This window comes from Pelophylax lessonae (genome assembly GCF_965119305.1).
Source record: "Pelophylax lessonae genome assembly, chromosome: 13".
Classification (NCBI taxonomy): domain Eukaryota; kingdom Metazoa; phylum Chordata; class Amphibia; order Anura; family Ranidae; genus Pelophylax; species Pelophylax lessonae.
Window position 1 is genome coordinate 139087090 of NC_138780.1, and position 13860 is coordinate 139100949.

At 41.9% G+C, this 13860-nt stretch overlaps 1 protein-coding gene across 4 annotated transcripts in view; it reads left to right on the forward strand.

Annotated features, from left to right (window-relative positions):
• Positions 1-5693, forward strand: part of ARMH4 (armadillo like helical domain containing 4) — a 308570-nt gene extending 302877 nt beyond the window's left edge. The window contains exons 6-7 of one of the 4 annotated variants that reach the window (XM_082275044.1): positions 696-830; positions 4576-5693. In XM_082275044.1, coding sequence (XP_082131170.1) covers positions 696-830; positions 4576-4644 — 204 coding nt within the window. In that variant the 3' untranslated portion in view covers positions 4645-5693. The remainder of the gene's footprint in view (positions 1-695; positions 831-4575) is intronic. The other 3 variants (XM_082275043.1, XM_082275041.1, XM_082275042.1) reach the window with 3 other exon arrangements.
• Positions 5694-13860: the final 8167 nt, after the last annotated feature.

The following is a 13860-nucleotide window of genomic DNA, read 5'->3' on the forward strand; positions in this document are numbered from 1 at the left end:
CTGTACTATTGTTTAGTATATATGTCAAAGGTGTTTTGGATTGCCCTTGATTGTCAGCTGCTGGTCCGTCATTTGTACATTTATATGTTCAGCGCTGAATTTTTTCTTCATTTAAGCATCGGTATTGACTATTATTCCAATGTTTCTCTTTTCTCTTTTGTCCATCAACTGACATCCTGCTTATCAACTGATGATGTGATTGGTCGTTAGGCAGTTGGCAGCTAGAAGGTTGTAATGGTGTACAATGAAAACCTGTGGCTTTGTGTAACAAAAAGGCAGGTTTCATCCACCCACTGGCTTGTATACAATTTTGGGGCAATTTTTAGGTATTTTGCCAAGGCACCACTGAAAAAACCTCAAGGCACCTCGGTTGAAAAAGGCTGAATTAAAAGATTATGTTTTATTATTTTTTGAGCATGATATTCAATCTTGATTATTCCTGATAAGCAGTCTGGATTAGGACGAGGAAGGGTTCACCCACTGTAGAGCATCTGCATGTCAACTGCTGATAAGCAAGTATGCTGGGAATTGTAATTCATCAATGTCCAGCGCTGTGCATATGGCACAATAGATATCGCTGTATTGGAGTTGTATAATGTATTGCCCCTCTGCTTACTAGGTTTACAAGGATTTTGCTAGTGCTTTACAGACAGTAAAGGAATCCTGAATATTTATACCTTCTGTTTGCCATGCAGGCCGGGTACATGTCTGGGATGCTGGTACCGGTGGGAGTTGGCATAGCTGGAGCACTTCTTATCCTCGGAGCTCTGTACAGCATAAAGATTATGAATCGCCGCAGGAGAAATGGTTTCAAACGGCATAAAAGAAAGGTAAGAGGCAGCTTGCTCTATTCTTTCATTCATTATTAAGTTTAGTCCAGTCTCTTTTTAACCTTGACAAAGGAAGACCTTTTCCTACAAACATGTTGTTAAATGTTCAGCCAGCCCAGGAGAAACTAAAGATCACCATACATGTTACAGTCTGATTATACAATCCCCTTTAGGATGACCATACACTTTACAATCCCCTTTAGGATGACCATACACTTTACAATCTCCTTTAGATCTAGCATCAACTATATATTAAAAGGAGTCACCTGTCTGGATACAAACCAGAAGCATTTCTTAGGTTTTCCTCATATTATACAGCTTTGGTAAATTTTAAAGTTCATTGAACAAAGGATGTATTGTCAGATTGAGGTGTGTGGTGACCCTAAACCAGACCTGTCACCTCACAGTAGATATAATGGTGCAAACAAGGAGAGTTATAAAAGCTTAGCAATATGCTTGTTTGTTTGAGTTTAGATTTTAATGTTTTTCAAACCCAACTGCAGTCATTTTTCAGGCTGTTTTTGGATATAGTGGGGGTGAGTTAGATAATCCCAGGTTTTTAATTGGTGGCTTTGTCCCTGTTGAGATTTTTTCTCACTTCTTGATAGAGAAAATAATGAAAAAATCTCCCCAGTGTGAGCCAAGATATCAAAAATGTTTATTTTTAGAAGGGTGAGAAAGGTTAGAACTTTTCTTAGATTTTTATTGTTGTCTGAGCCTTCCTGTTGTGGTGACCCCAATTCCCCTTATTTGTTGCTCTGCAAAAAAAAATTAGAGGAAAGTTCTCCAATAGGGTCACAGGCAGCAATATATACCTCATAGAAGTTCCAGCCTTTTCTCACACTTTTTTTTAAAAACTAAAACCAAATGTATAATGATTTATTTGTTTATATCTCTTAATGAGATCTTGTCCAGTCAGGATAAAGTTGCAATGTCTAGCAATGGGGTCCTCTGACCCCGTAATACTCACCTTGCCAGTGCTTTCTCCTTCCTCCATTAGAGTTCGCACTGAAATCCCCGGTGTCGGCCCTAATCATTTTCTACGGACCCTCAGCAAGGTTCAACACACCAAAAACATACCTAACCCGAACATGGCCAACATAGCGCACCACAAGTGCATTTATTCTATCATATAAAAAGAAAATCCATGTTTATCTCTGTCGTCTGCACATGATTGGATAATTTAAAGAGTGAGCATTCTCAGTTTATTGTGTGAGTACTCCTTTAGTAGTGGCTCATTCACACCCGTGGCAGGTTCTACCACCTTTCTGAAAATGAACTGCTGTGGATTGCTTTTTTTAGAGGTGGTTAAGAGCTGGTTTACAGGTATTTGGGAGACAATACTGCCACCTCCTACACACCTATTTTTCTATCCTAAGGGGGATTTATTTCTATCCTACTGAAGATTTCACACTGAACTACCTAGCTGCAACCACCATAGCCACTTTTGCTGGGCGAGGCCCCCCATCCGGCCTGCAACGTTTTGGGACACATAACAGGCCCCACGTGGCTGCAGAACGCGCAGCATGTCTCAGGCATGCAAAGTGGGGAGCCAGCTGTGATTCCCAGCTGGCTTTACACAGTAAATTTTGAGGTGCCGGGGACCCGAAGAAACAGCACTGGATCCCTGGGCTGATTGTCTTTTTATTAAAAGTAAGCACATACAGTATTTGTAGCTGCTGACTTTTAAATTATTTTTAACAAGACTGGAGCTCCTCTTTTAACCGCTTGCCGACTGCCGCAAGTAGATATACTGCGGCGGTCAGCCCCGGCCAGGCAAAGTGTATATATACGTCACTAGCCTGTGACCGGTTTGTGAGCCAATAGCGGGCAAGCCCGCGCCCGATGAAGCGCGCGCCCGCCGCGGCTCGTTCACGGAGGAGTCCGCGCGTGTGACCGGCAGACCCAATGTCCGCCGGTCAGATTACGATCGTCGGTAGAGCGGGAGAAAGGCGGGCGGCTTATGTAAACAAGCCGCCTGTCATTCTCCCCTGTGTAAAAATGGAGATCAGACGGTTCTACTATGTAGAACCGTTGATCTCTGTTTTTACAATAGGAGACATGTCCAATCACAGTTAGAAACACGCCCCTAGGACACACTTAACCCCTCCCTTTCCAATACAGTTAACCCCTTCCCTGCCAGTGTCATTTTACAGTAACAGTGCATATTTTTAGCACTGATTACTGCAGTAATGTCACTGGTAACCCCAAAAGTGTCAAAAATGTCAGTCAAGGGTCCGATCTGTCCGCCGCAATGTCGCAGTCCCGCAAAAAAAAATCGCAGATCGCCGCCATTATTCGTTAAAAAAAAAAACACCAAAAATGACAAAAATCTTTCCCTTTGTTAGTAAACGCGATAACTTTTGCGCAAACCAATCAAAATACGCTTTTTGCGATTTTTTTTTTTTACCAAACATACGTAGCATAAAACAAATTGGCCGAAAATGTTAAAAAATTTTGATTTTTACATTTTTTTTGGGGAATTTCATATAAAAAAATGTGAAAAAAATTGTTATTTTTGCAAAATTTACGCTCTTTTTTTGTTTATAGCACATGATCAAAAAATTGCACAGGTGATCAAATACCACCAAAAGAAAGCTCTGTTTGTGGGAAAAAAAGGACGTGAAATTCGTTTAGGTACAGCGTCGCACGACCGCGCAATTGTCCGTTAAAGTCACACAGTAAAAAATGGCAAAAAACCCCCTGGTCGGAATGGGGGTAAAATCTTCCGGGGCTTAAGTGATTAACTAGACTCCTGAATTTAGCTTGTTTTTGCATCTTTCAAGTTGTCCCAGGAAAAGACACAAATGATTACAAAAAGACCACCAGGGACAATGTACAAGTAGGCTACTTGTTACATGAGAGTCACTCACCTTCTCTAGGATCAATAAGTTAAAAGCCTAAATACAATTTAAAAATAATTCAGCAGGAACTTGCAATCATTATGATGTGATGCTTGTGCTGCTGGCTCCTGGATTCTTTGAAATCTTCCTCCTCCAATGCCTTCCACACCCATGCCACTGTAATCTTCCGGTGGGGTGGGGGTTATTGGAACTGAGGGCACTGTGACAGACTCTCATCAAGAGGTCAACTATGCCCACCTATTCTGCCCCTGCCATATTCTATCAATGGAGGAGCCAGGTGGAAAGGGCAGGCATAATTGGGCATTCTTGAGGAGTACATATGACAGCTCCCTCAGTTCTACTATTAACCCCCACTCCACCGTAAGATTATGGTGGTGAGGGAGAAAGGGGAGGGCATCCGAGGAGGAGGATTTTAGGGATTCCATAAGCCAACAACACAAGGGACACATCACACTTATGGCAAGTAATGTCACTTGTCCTGAATTTTTTTTTTTTTTTTTTTTAACTCATGCTTTAAAACATGTTATTGGCATTCCATATAATAAAGCAAAGTTTTCAGAGGCTGTGAAAAAGGACCCAGAGTTGATGACTGACCTTAATATACTATTTACCTTGTTTAATTATTTCCTATGATAGAGCCTAACTAGCTTGTGCTTTTATTGGCCCTTCCTCTTCCATTCTGAGTTCTGCTGCGCAGAGGGATACAGGAGTCTCATATAAAGTTAAATTCAGATGCTGTTGTCTGCCTGGAGTTCAGCATTAATAGCTCAACAAAATACTGCAGTATCTGTCTTTTCCCAGCCTCCTCTCCACTGCAGTGTTTTGTCGATTACAAAGTGGCAGATGCTCTTTAACGATTGTTCCATCTTTTGTTTCCCAAGCAGAGAGAATTTAACAGCATGCAAGACCGCGTCATGCTCTTAGCAGACAGTTCAGAAGATGAATTTTGAATGGGACTGTTCGGAGCTGCGAAGGGGACTTCATGACAGTTCTGCAAGATGAGAACATCAGTCCTGCAATCTCACTGCTATCAGCCAGCTGTGTAACAACCCTGTAGTGATCATCATGCATTGAGATCGGCAGCATGCTGTCTTGTACATGTCTGTTTTTATACAACAGTGAAATGATACGTGTTAATATGCAGTCCTAGTGCAACTGTGATATATGTTTTATAGCAAGCTATTTTTTGTACTGAGTTACGTTGTAACAATCACTATGCTGATCTTGTTGGAACAAAGTAGGAGGTATATATAGTAAGATTTATGGTAATGATGGAAGCTGAGTTTACAGTGTAGAGTAACAGTAATATAATATAAAAAAAAATTACATTTAGCTGCCACCAGTAGCTCTGAAGCCTTAGCAGATTCATTGGGGGGTATTTTCTGCTTGCATGTTCCATGCAGGGAGAACAGAGCACATCTGGTGTTGTAGTAAGGTCTTATAGAGCCCCTTGAGCATGCATTGAGTAGCATACAGTTCATTCTTTTGCAGAGCTGTATGAAAGGCAGAGAGGCTGTCTGCCTTCAATGCTCATGATGAATGGTTACAGATGGGTTCCTGCTTATTCCTTAAAGTGCCCAGTAAACCCAGCATACAACTTCATACACAATATTGCAAAGAAAATGCACAGATGTGTCCTCGCTTTATGAGGACCTCTTCTGAATGATACAGAGATTAGCAAGGCCCCTGCGCAAGGATGACACAGAAGTTCATGAAGTGCTCCATATTTTTTTTAAATAAATACACGTGTATTCCTGTAATACACCTTTTATTTGATATAGTAATAGGGCTGGTAAAATATATCCTTTGAATACTTTAAATATGATGTTCTGTTATATGTGTATTGGCATTTGATATGATCATTTTGCCCAAGATCTAAATTATATGTACAGAATTTTTTCTTTTGCAAAAAATGTTTTCTTAACCTTTCTCTTTGGGTACAATTTATTCTTTAAAAGGCTATTTGGGCATAATAGCATTTAAAATGTTTAAAGGATAACTACTTTTAGTACCTTTACCCTTTAACTGAGACCCCCCCCCCCCACAAAGTTTAATAGCAACCTGTCTTTGTTCCTGCCAAATCCACTGAGTGGTCAAAGCTGCGGGAGCTAATTTTGCACAGAAAAGTCACCAGTTCTTTTCTATGGGGAGGTCACCACTGCTGGAACACATAATAGGTGACCTCTCCATTTCAATAAGTAGATCCCCAGCCGGGAGAGGTTGTTGTGTTAGTTACACAGCATGGATGTGGCATGAGCAAGGCAGGTGCTTATAGCCCTGTGGCCTGAACGAAAAAAATCTATTGATTCTCTCATCTGTACTAAACAGCACCTGTGGAAAAAACTTCCCCTTGGGCTATTGCATTCTGACAGCTAGCACCCTTGACTGTCAAAATGTCTGAACCGTGACAGCATCTGATTGAATGGAGTCACTGTCCGGCAGACAGATTTGAGCCTGACTCCTTCAATTTTCAGATCGAAGGATGTTGAGCTGGAGGGTACCCATGGCTCACATTTCAGCTAGAATTGGCCAAAAATTTGCTAAGTGTATGACAAGCTTATGAATTTGATGGGGGAGAAGGTGAACGCTATTAAAACTATACTGAAAATACAGTTATCCTTTAATACACTTTTCTGCCTAAATCAGATTTGCAAAAAGATTACGATGATTTTTATTGTTCAATTAAATAACTTACATGTGGGGTATGTCTGATATTATCCATTTTTTTTTTTTTTTTGGGCTAAATCGCATCAGCATTTTTAGGGTCTTGATTGTTATATCAAAGTATGAGGGAGTTAAGCTTCTGGCTAAATTTTTGAACAAAAATTATGCCATTGTGATATTGCAGCATGGATAAACAGCATGAATGATTTACCAGGAAGTAATAATTAACATACTCCATGATCACACGGTAGCCAGCAGTAAGGTCCTATTCCTTGTAGTTACAGAATGTGGACAGACACTCCTACATCATCACATATAATGCACTCCAGCTGGTCCTGCATTGTACATGGTGATGTTGGGAATAGGAGGATTGACAAGACCATTTAAAGTCTGACAAGAAGAGCAGCTTTGGCGTACTGGTTGTCACAATCTGAACCAACAAGTAGGAAGATTACGAGACAGTGGATTAAGATAAGGTACACTTTCTATCAAATCATTCCGTAGAAAAAGAGCAGTATATTCTCCATCTGCTGAGGGAGGACAGATTTTAAGGAACAGCCCAAAGTAAGGCTTTAAGGCCTTCTCTTTAATCTCCTAATCACAATGGAGGTAAAATGTTGCATGTCACATTGCAAATATGTAAATGAAACCAGCAAATTTTAGTAATTTTATGACCAAGGCTGATAGTTATTTGGTCTGCATGATACAAGGCTTTATAGGGTGGGAGTAAAATTGTAGTTTGTTTAAACCTAACCTATCAACATTTTCAGAGTCTTAGAACTAAAAATCCTGGAGGGAAAGGGAGTGTCTGCAATATTCCTGATTACTATCTTTTATTAGGATTTTTAGTTTGAAAGGCAAGTATTTTAATTTTTTGTTACAATTTTCTACACTGTCATTTTAGCTGTAAAAAGTTTTAATATAGTTTTTTCTATAGAACAATAAATACCCTGTATAATAGAAAAGCCATTTAATTTTTTCCCCTACTGTGTTGTCATATTCACAAAACTGAGTAAGGTATTTAGCTGTAAGTGCTTCATGTCTTTCTGAAGCCACTGATAGGCTGCAGTCTCCTGATGTGTATGCAGGTGACAGGCTAGTTTTAATGCTTTTCTATATACTATATGTGATGTACTGTACATGCAGACGGGATAGATTTGCTGCCCTGCAAGAGCCACTCCCACTACAAAAGAAATGTATATTAAAAAAAAAGCAATGTGAATAAATTGTGGATTAAGACAAGTGGCAGCCTAAATACCAGCAATGTGATCTGATAAAGAGCTGTTCAGTAGGATGCTTTAAGCTAGTATGCACCTTTTCTCTAATTTCTTAGCCTGTGTTATCCAAGATATTTTTAAGCCTACCTCCCAACATTGTGAGACTAAAATCCTAAGACTAAAAAGCTAGCTATCAAGCACCAATGCTTTGGGCTTTTTAAAAATTATGGTTTTGTGCCATAATTAGACCAGATAATTTTTTAGGCTGCAGTCTGCATGTGAATGGTGTATGACAATGAAATCTGTATCCAATATAGAGCTGTTGCCAGGGCTTCATTTAAGGTTCATAGGCACATGAATGAATGATGTAGTCTTTTCACAGAGGCCAGGGGTTAGGTTAAGAGCTTGGTGCACGTTAGAGGCTTGTGGCTATGGGCTAGGAAATGGAAGTTAGGGTCCGGGTGCTTGGAATGGAGCTTAAGAGGACTAATAATTAGATGCACATCCCCCATTATAACACCCTTCAATGGAGGGAGCCCACTATGGAGTCCTGACAGCAGACCGATTTAATTTCACATGGATGCTAGTATTTATTTATTATGAACGTTGTTCTTCTCTAATTATAAAGACTTTAGCTGAAGTGAGAAGACTTTAAGAGAATCATATTGATTTAGGGTCACTTAATAAAGTAAGGTGAGTTCATATAATAGGCACCTCCAGGAACATGCTCCCAAGCTCAAGTTTATCAAGTTTAGTGCATAGAGATCACCACAATCCTGGTGCGCTTCTAGGTAATTATGGACCACACAACTTCCTGGTCACTAAACAACCCACCTTCTCCGGCCCTGTTCTTTGGCCTGTGAGTTTACAGGTTGCAATTTAAAGCCAACACTAGGGTATTAGGGAAGAGGAGGTGAGCCACTTGTTGACCAGAAATCCTCTTGATTGCTAATTATTTAACAGAGCTCCAGGTTCTAGGAATCCTAGATTCTCTGAAGGTAAATTTCAGCGACAAGGCATCTGGAGGTACCTTGTAGCTTAATTGGGTTTCATAAAGTTCTATATGAGTTCTGTCATTTCACAAGTTGAATTTCCTTTCCAAATAAAGTGATTGGGGGGTAGTGGGCCAATTATGCCTTGATAATCCCATTCTGTGGACTGAAGTAAAGAGTCAGCCTGCTCAAACATTTTCAGTGTTTGGAAGAAGTTCAATCGCCTACTAGCTTCTTCAGATACCACATAGTTCACAGCTCTTCTCCCCGCTGTCTAACTCCGCCTGCTTTATATAACATAAAGTACAATACAAAAAAGGAGAATGTAACTCTGTGATAATGACTGGTGTAGGTGGACTGACCTGGCAACTAGAATTCATTACTTAAATCGGTGAGAAAGAAAAGAAGCTATAGGTGAATCACTCCACCTAACATTGAGATATTTGTTTTGAGTGTACTGGCCCATAAAATGTTGATGTTGCCTAGCTTTACTATGCAGAAGTGGTCTTCAGTGATTGGAGCTGGATTTGCCCAATTTAGGAAGACATAAAATATGTATAAATAACTAGCCAAACCCCAGCATTATACACTATAGCGTAGACATAAGGCAATACTAATATATGTGTAGAGATGCTATTGAATGCTACTTGTGCTTGTCAATTTTCTACTGTATCGAAGACATGAGCCATAGGTCATGTCGCTGAAGAAAGGGCAACTTAGAATTTTGACTTTGTAGCTATTGGTTTGGTAATAGAACTGAATAAATATCTTCTTAACATGTACTGCATGAAGAGTCTCTGTAGAATTTTATGCTGCAAGTTGTCAGTATGAACTATTGTCTCTTTTCAATTAAAAGGGTTCCTGATTTCCTGTTGTGTTATTTGTGATGTCCAACTGCAAAAAAACACATTGAAGTCAGACATAGAGAAACATTTCAAGGATTGTTCATTCTGTTAAGATGATAGCTTAAGGAGGCCCTACAAAGTCAATGCCCTAGAACAAGCAAGCAGATTTTTAAACTTCTCTGGCTACATGCTTGTTTTAGGTCAAAAGTCACATAGTAGTAGTGGGACAGTCTACAGTAAATGTGCTTGGGACACTATCTACACTATCTGATCTATAGTCAGACAATAAAGTTAACAAAAAAAAATAAAAATAAAAAATGGGCAGACTCGATCGACTACTCTGTCTTCTTTTTCTGCCATAACATTTTTATGTTTCTAAGTAGTAAACTAAGGATTAAGATGTCAGTAGAGGCATCCCCCATTTTTATTACTTACAGGTTCACTTTAACAGAACACCGTTGATTGCTGTTTTTTTATACAATTCTTTTAAAATTTCAAAATAGTAAAAAAGTATGCAACATTTTGTTATTGGTAATGCACTTTATAAATACACAGAACTGAAACATGCACAGATGCACTTTATTCTAGAAGGGTTAAAAATGGCTATGAACTCCAATTATTTCTGGTACAAGGGACAACACTACGCGCAGATCAAAGGAGTCGCTATGGGGGCAAAGTATGCCCCCAGCGTCGCTAATATATTTATGCAGAAATGGGAGGAGGAACAAATATTTAGCATGGAACGCCCCCATCTAATTTATTATCGCAGATTTATAGATGACATCATCATGGTATGGAGAGGCAATATGGACACCTTACAAACCTTCTTTGATGAGATTAGCAGTAATGCCTACGGAATCACCTTCACAGGAAATTGGAATCGAGAAAAAGTCGCTTATTTGGACTTAGAACTATACAAAGAAGGAGGAAAAGTAGCCAGCAAAACTATTTTCAAGAAAACGGAATGAAATCCAAGCGGACATTTTAATACAGAGGTTTGTTGAAAAAGGTTACAAAAAGAAAGATTTAGTACATTTGAAACAACTAGTAAGGAATACCAAAAGAGAGGACTTAATTAAAGAAAACAAAAATAAGATAAATGAGAATAAGCATGAATTCGCTTTTATAACGGGTTTTAACAGACAACATAAGCAACTTGAAAACATTATCAAAAAGCATTGGCCCATTTTGACAGCAGACAGAACTCTGAAGAGAATTCTCCCAAGCAAACCATCTTTTGTATATAGGCGGGCACCCACACTTAAAGATAGGGTGGTACATAATGTGGTGAACCCACCCAAAACCATCTCTCTCCCCACAAGCATTAATGGATTTTTTAGGTGTCAAAAATGCTTACCCTGTAGGACCAACAGAAAGCAACCTAGAAAAATTAAAACCTTTAAATCTCATACTACAGGGGTGGAGTATAAAATAAAAGACACCATCACATGCACCAGTACACACGTGACATACGTCATTGAATGTCCATGTCATCTGCAGTATATAGGGAGAACCACCCGCCCCCTATACGTGAGAATTAGGGAACATGTCAAAAATATAAAAAAGGGCTTTGACAAACATAACTTGTCAAGACACTTCAAGGAAAGACACTCCCAGGACCCCTCGGGCCTAATTTTTTATGGCATCGATAAAATAAAAGGGGACTGGAGAGGAGGTAATAAGAGAAGAATGATTTCGAAAAATGAAACTAAGGCTGGCCATACACTATACAATTTTCTTATTCAATTTCCTTTAGATTTACCTTAAACTATGTAGTGCAAGGGCCTGCCTGACTGCATACAAATTGAAAGTGTTTAGGTTTGACCCTATATTACATGGTTTTGGTAAATCTAAAGGAAAGTTGAACAAGAAAATTGTATAGTGTATGGCCAGCCTAAGTGGATTTTCCTGATGCGATCTTTGAGACCTGATGGACTAAATGCTGATATAGATCTGAACTGTTTTATCACCGATGTCTAAAAACCCATTTCTCTTACGTCCTCCGACAGTCGCCGCCTCTTCATATTCGTCACATATGGGGTATAAGACTTTGCTCCGAAGGAGTAGCTAGGCAACAGAATATGTTAACATTAAAGCTTTTAACATATCCCACCCTCAAGGGGTGGTCCCCTCAGTCAATACCCTCCTACTTCCTGCAACCATATCTCAGTTTCAATGTCTAGCTTGTCAGGAGTGGCTGGCTCTTTCTGTGCTGGGGCTTTGTGCCCCAGACTCTTTCTTCTTTTTTGATTTTTTGTTTGAGTTTTCTCTCTACCTTTACTTAGCTGTTCTTTTTGTCAGCATTAGTTAGTTCTTCTGATGAAGAGGATCATGCGGGCTGGGTCTCGGGCTGATCCCCCTGGTCGCAGGTCGTGTGTCAGTGGCTTCCCAGCCTGCCATCGAGCGTTCAGCCAGGTAACGCTCCCGGCACAGTGAACGACCCATCCCTGTTCGGTGCAGGGATGATTGGTGAGGTGGCTACCTCACTGGACGCTGTGCGGTTTCTTAACCCCCATTTTGTGCGTCTTGTATGCGACTCTCCCTGCCTCATGTGCAGCGGCTTGTTCGCCTGTGCGGGTCCCCCACGCCATTGTGAGGTAAGTGTATCTATGTGGGGACCTGTCTGTCTGGGGGGGTGTCAGTCTGGGACTGTGTAACCTGCCTCTGTTCTCACTGTTTGTCTCCCTATCTCTCGGCTGCATGCTGTGGGCTGCAGGGGGGGGGGGGGGAGCTGTGTGACACTATGTGTGTCAGCTTTGTCAGTGTGAGAAGCTGTGTGCTGTGGGGCATGTTTTGTGGCATGTTTGGGCACTATACAGCGATCGCTGCGGCGATCTGCCATGTTTTTTTTATATATGGCTATATGTGTGCATTACTGTACTGTGGAGCGGCGGTTTCGGCGCCAAACGGCGCCATTTTGCCTACACTCGCTCCGGCCGCATGTTCTACATGCATGGCGGCCATTTTCTTGTAGCCTCCCATAGGCTTTAATAGAGCTCCCTGGTCCCATCACTTCCTCTTCTCCTGGGTACACCGATCGAGGCAGCAGCAGCGGCGAGGGTCTCCTCAGGTTATATCCTTCTTATCCATTGCCTGTGTCAGTTTTATTGTCCCTGTGGGGGTCTCATTGTGCTTGTGTGTGGTGCGGTGGGCTGCGCTCGCTGCGCTTGTTAAAGGGGCAGTTAACCCTTTATTATCCGGCATTTTGATATTGGGGCAATGGATTCTCAGGAGGGCAAATTTCCTACCGCCTTGGTGGATAGCCAGGGGACCGCTGTTTCCCCCCCAGGGGGGGATTTGGCCACTATTGTGGCTGGCCTTGCTGCTCAGGTGCAGATGCTGGTGGCTGCTCAATCTGCCAAGAGACCCAGAGTTTCTCTTTCCTCTGAGTCTGAGGGTGAGGGTGATGGGGCTGTTATGGTGGGGGTCTCCTTATCGGGGTCCCTCTCCTCCCTGGATCTAGTGGGGTCCGAGGTGGAGGCTGAAGTTGAAGGGGTGGATAATTCTTCCCCTGGCTCGCCTGAAGAGCTTGCAATCATGGATGAATTGATTGCTTCCATAAAACAAACGCTGCGTTTGCAGGATGAAGTGTGTCCCCCCACTGCCTTGGCGGCTTATGGGACGCAGAGAAAACGCAGGACGCCGCAGGTTTTTCCCTGCAATGATGATTTTCAGCGCGCTGTTAAGGAACAATGGCGCAATCTGCGCAAACCTTTTGCTGTGCCAAGTAGGTTCAAGCTGCGCTATCCTTTCTCACCTTCCACTGATGAACGGTGGTGTGTGCCACCCCCGGTGGATCACGCAATTGCGGTTTTAAACAAATCTACTGCGATTCCTGCAGAGGATTCCCCGGTGTTCCATGATGCCACGGATAGGAGATTGGAGTCTCTTGCCCGTCATACTTACTCTATTACGGGTTCTATGCTTAAGGCTCTGTTTGCCTCTCTCATGGCGGCCCAGGCTGTCGCAAGTTGGACGCAGATGCTTAGGCGCGTCCTAGTGGCCGATTCGGCCTCGCCGGCGACCCTGGATATGGTGGATCAAATCCACCAGGGTGTCATGTATCTGTGTGATGCGGACTTGGACTTAGTCCCGTTGGCTGCACGTGTGCACAGCGTGGCGGTGTTGTCTCGCCGCCTGGTTTGGTTGAAATGTTGGTCGGTGGACCAATCTTCACGTAAGACCTTAGCCAATCTGCCTTATGATGGGTCTCGCCTTTTTGAGGAGTCCTTGGATGTGTTGATTAAGGGGATCACCGGAGGTAAGAGCACTCTCTTGCCCCATTTCCCCAAGGCTAAAGGGGCTTCTGGGAAGAAGCATGCTAATTTTCGGCCCCCTCAGGGGTCCTTTCGTGCCTTTCGGTCGCACTACAAGGGCAAACCGTTCAAAGGTCAAGGCTCTCAAAAGAAGCCCTGGTCTGGGAAACAGAAGTCCGGTCAGTCCGGATC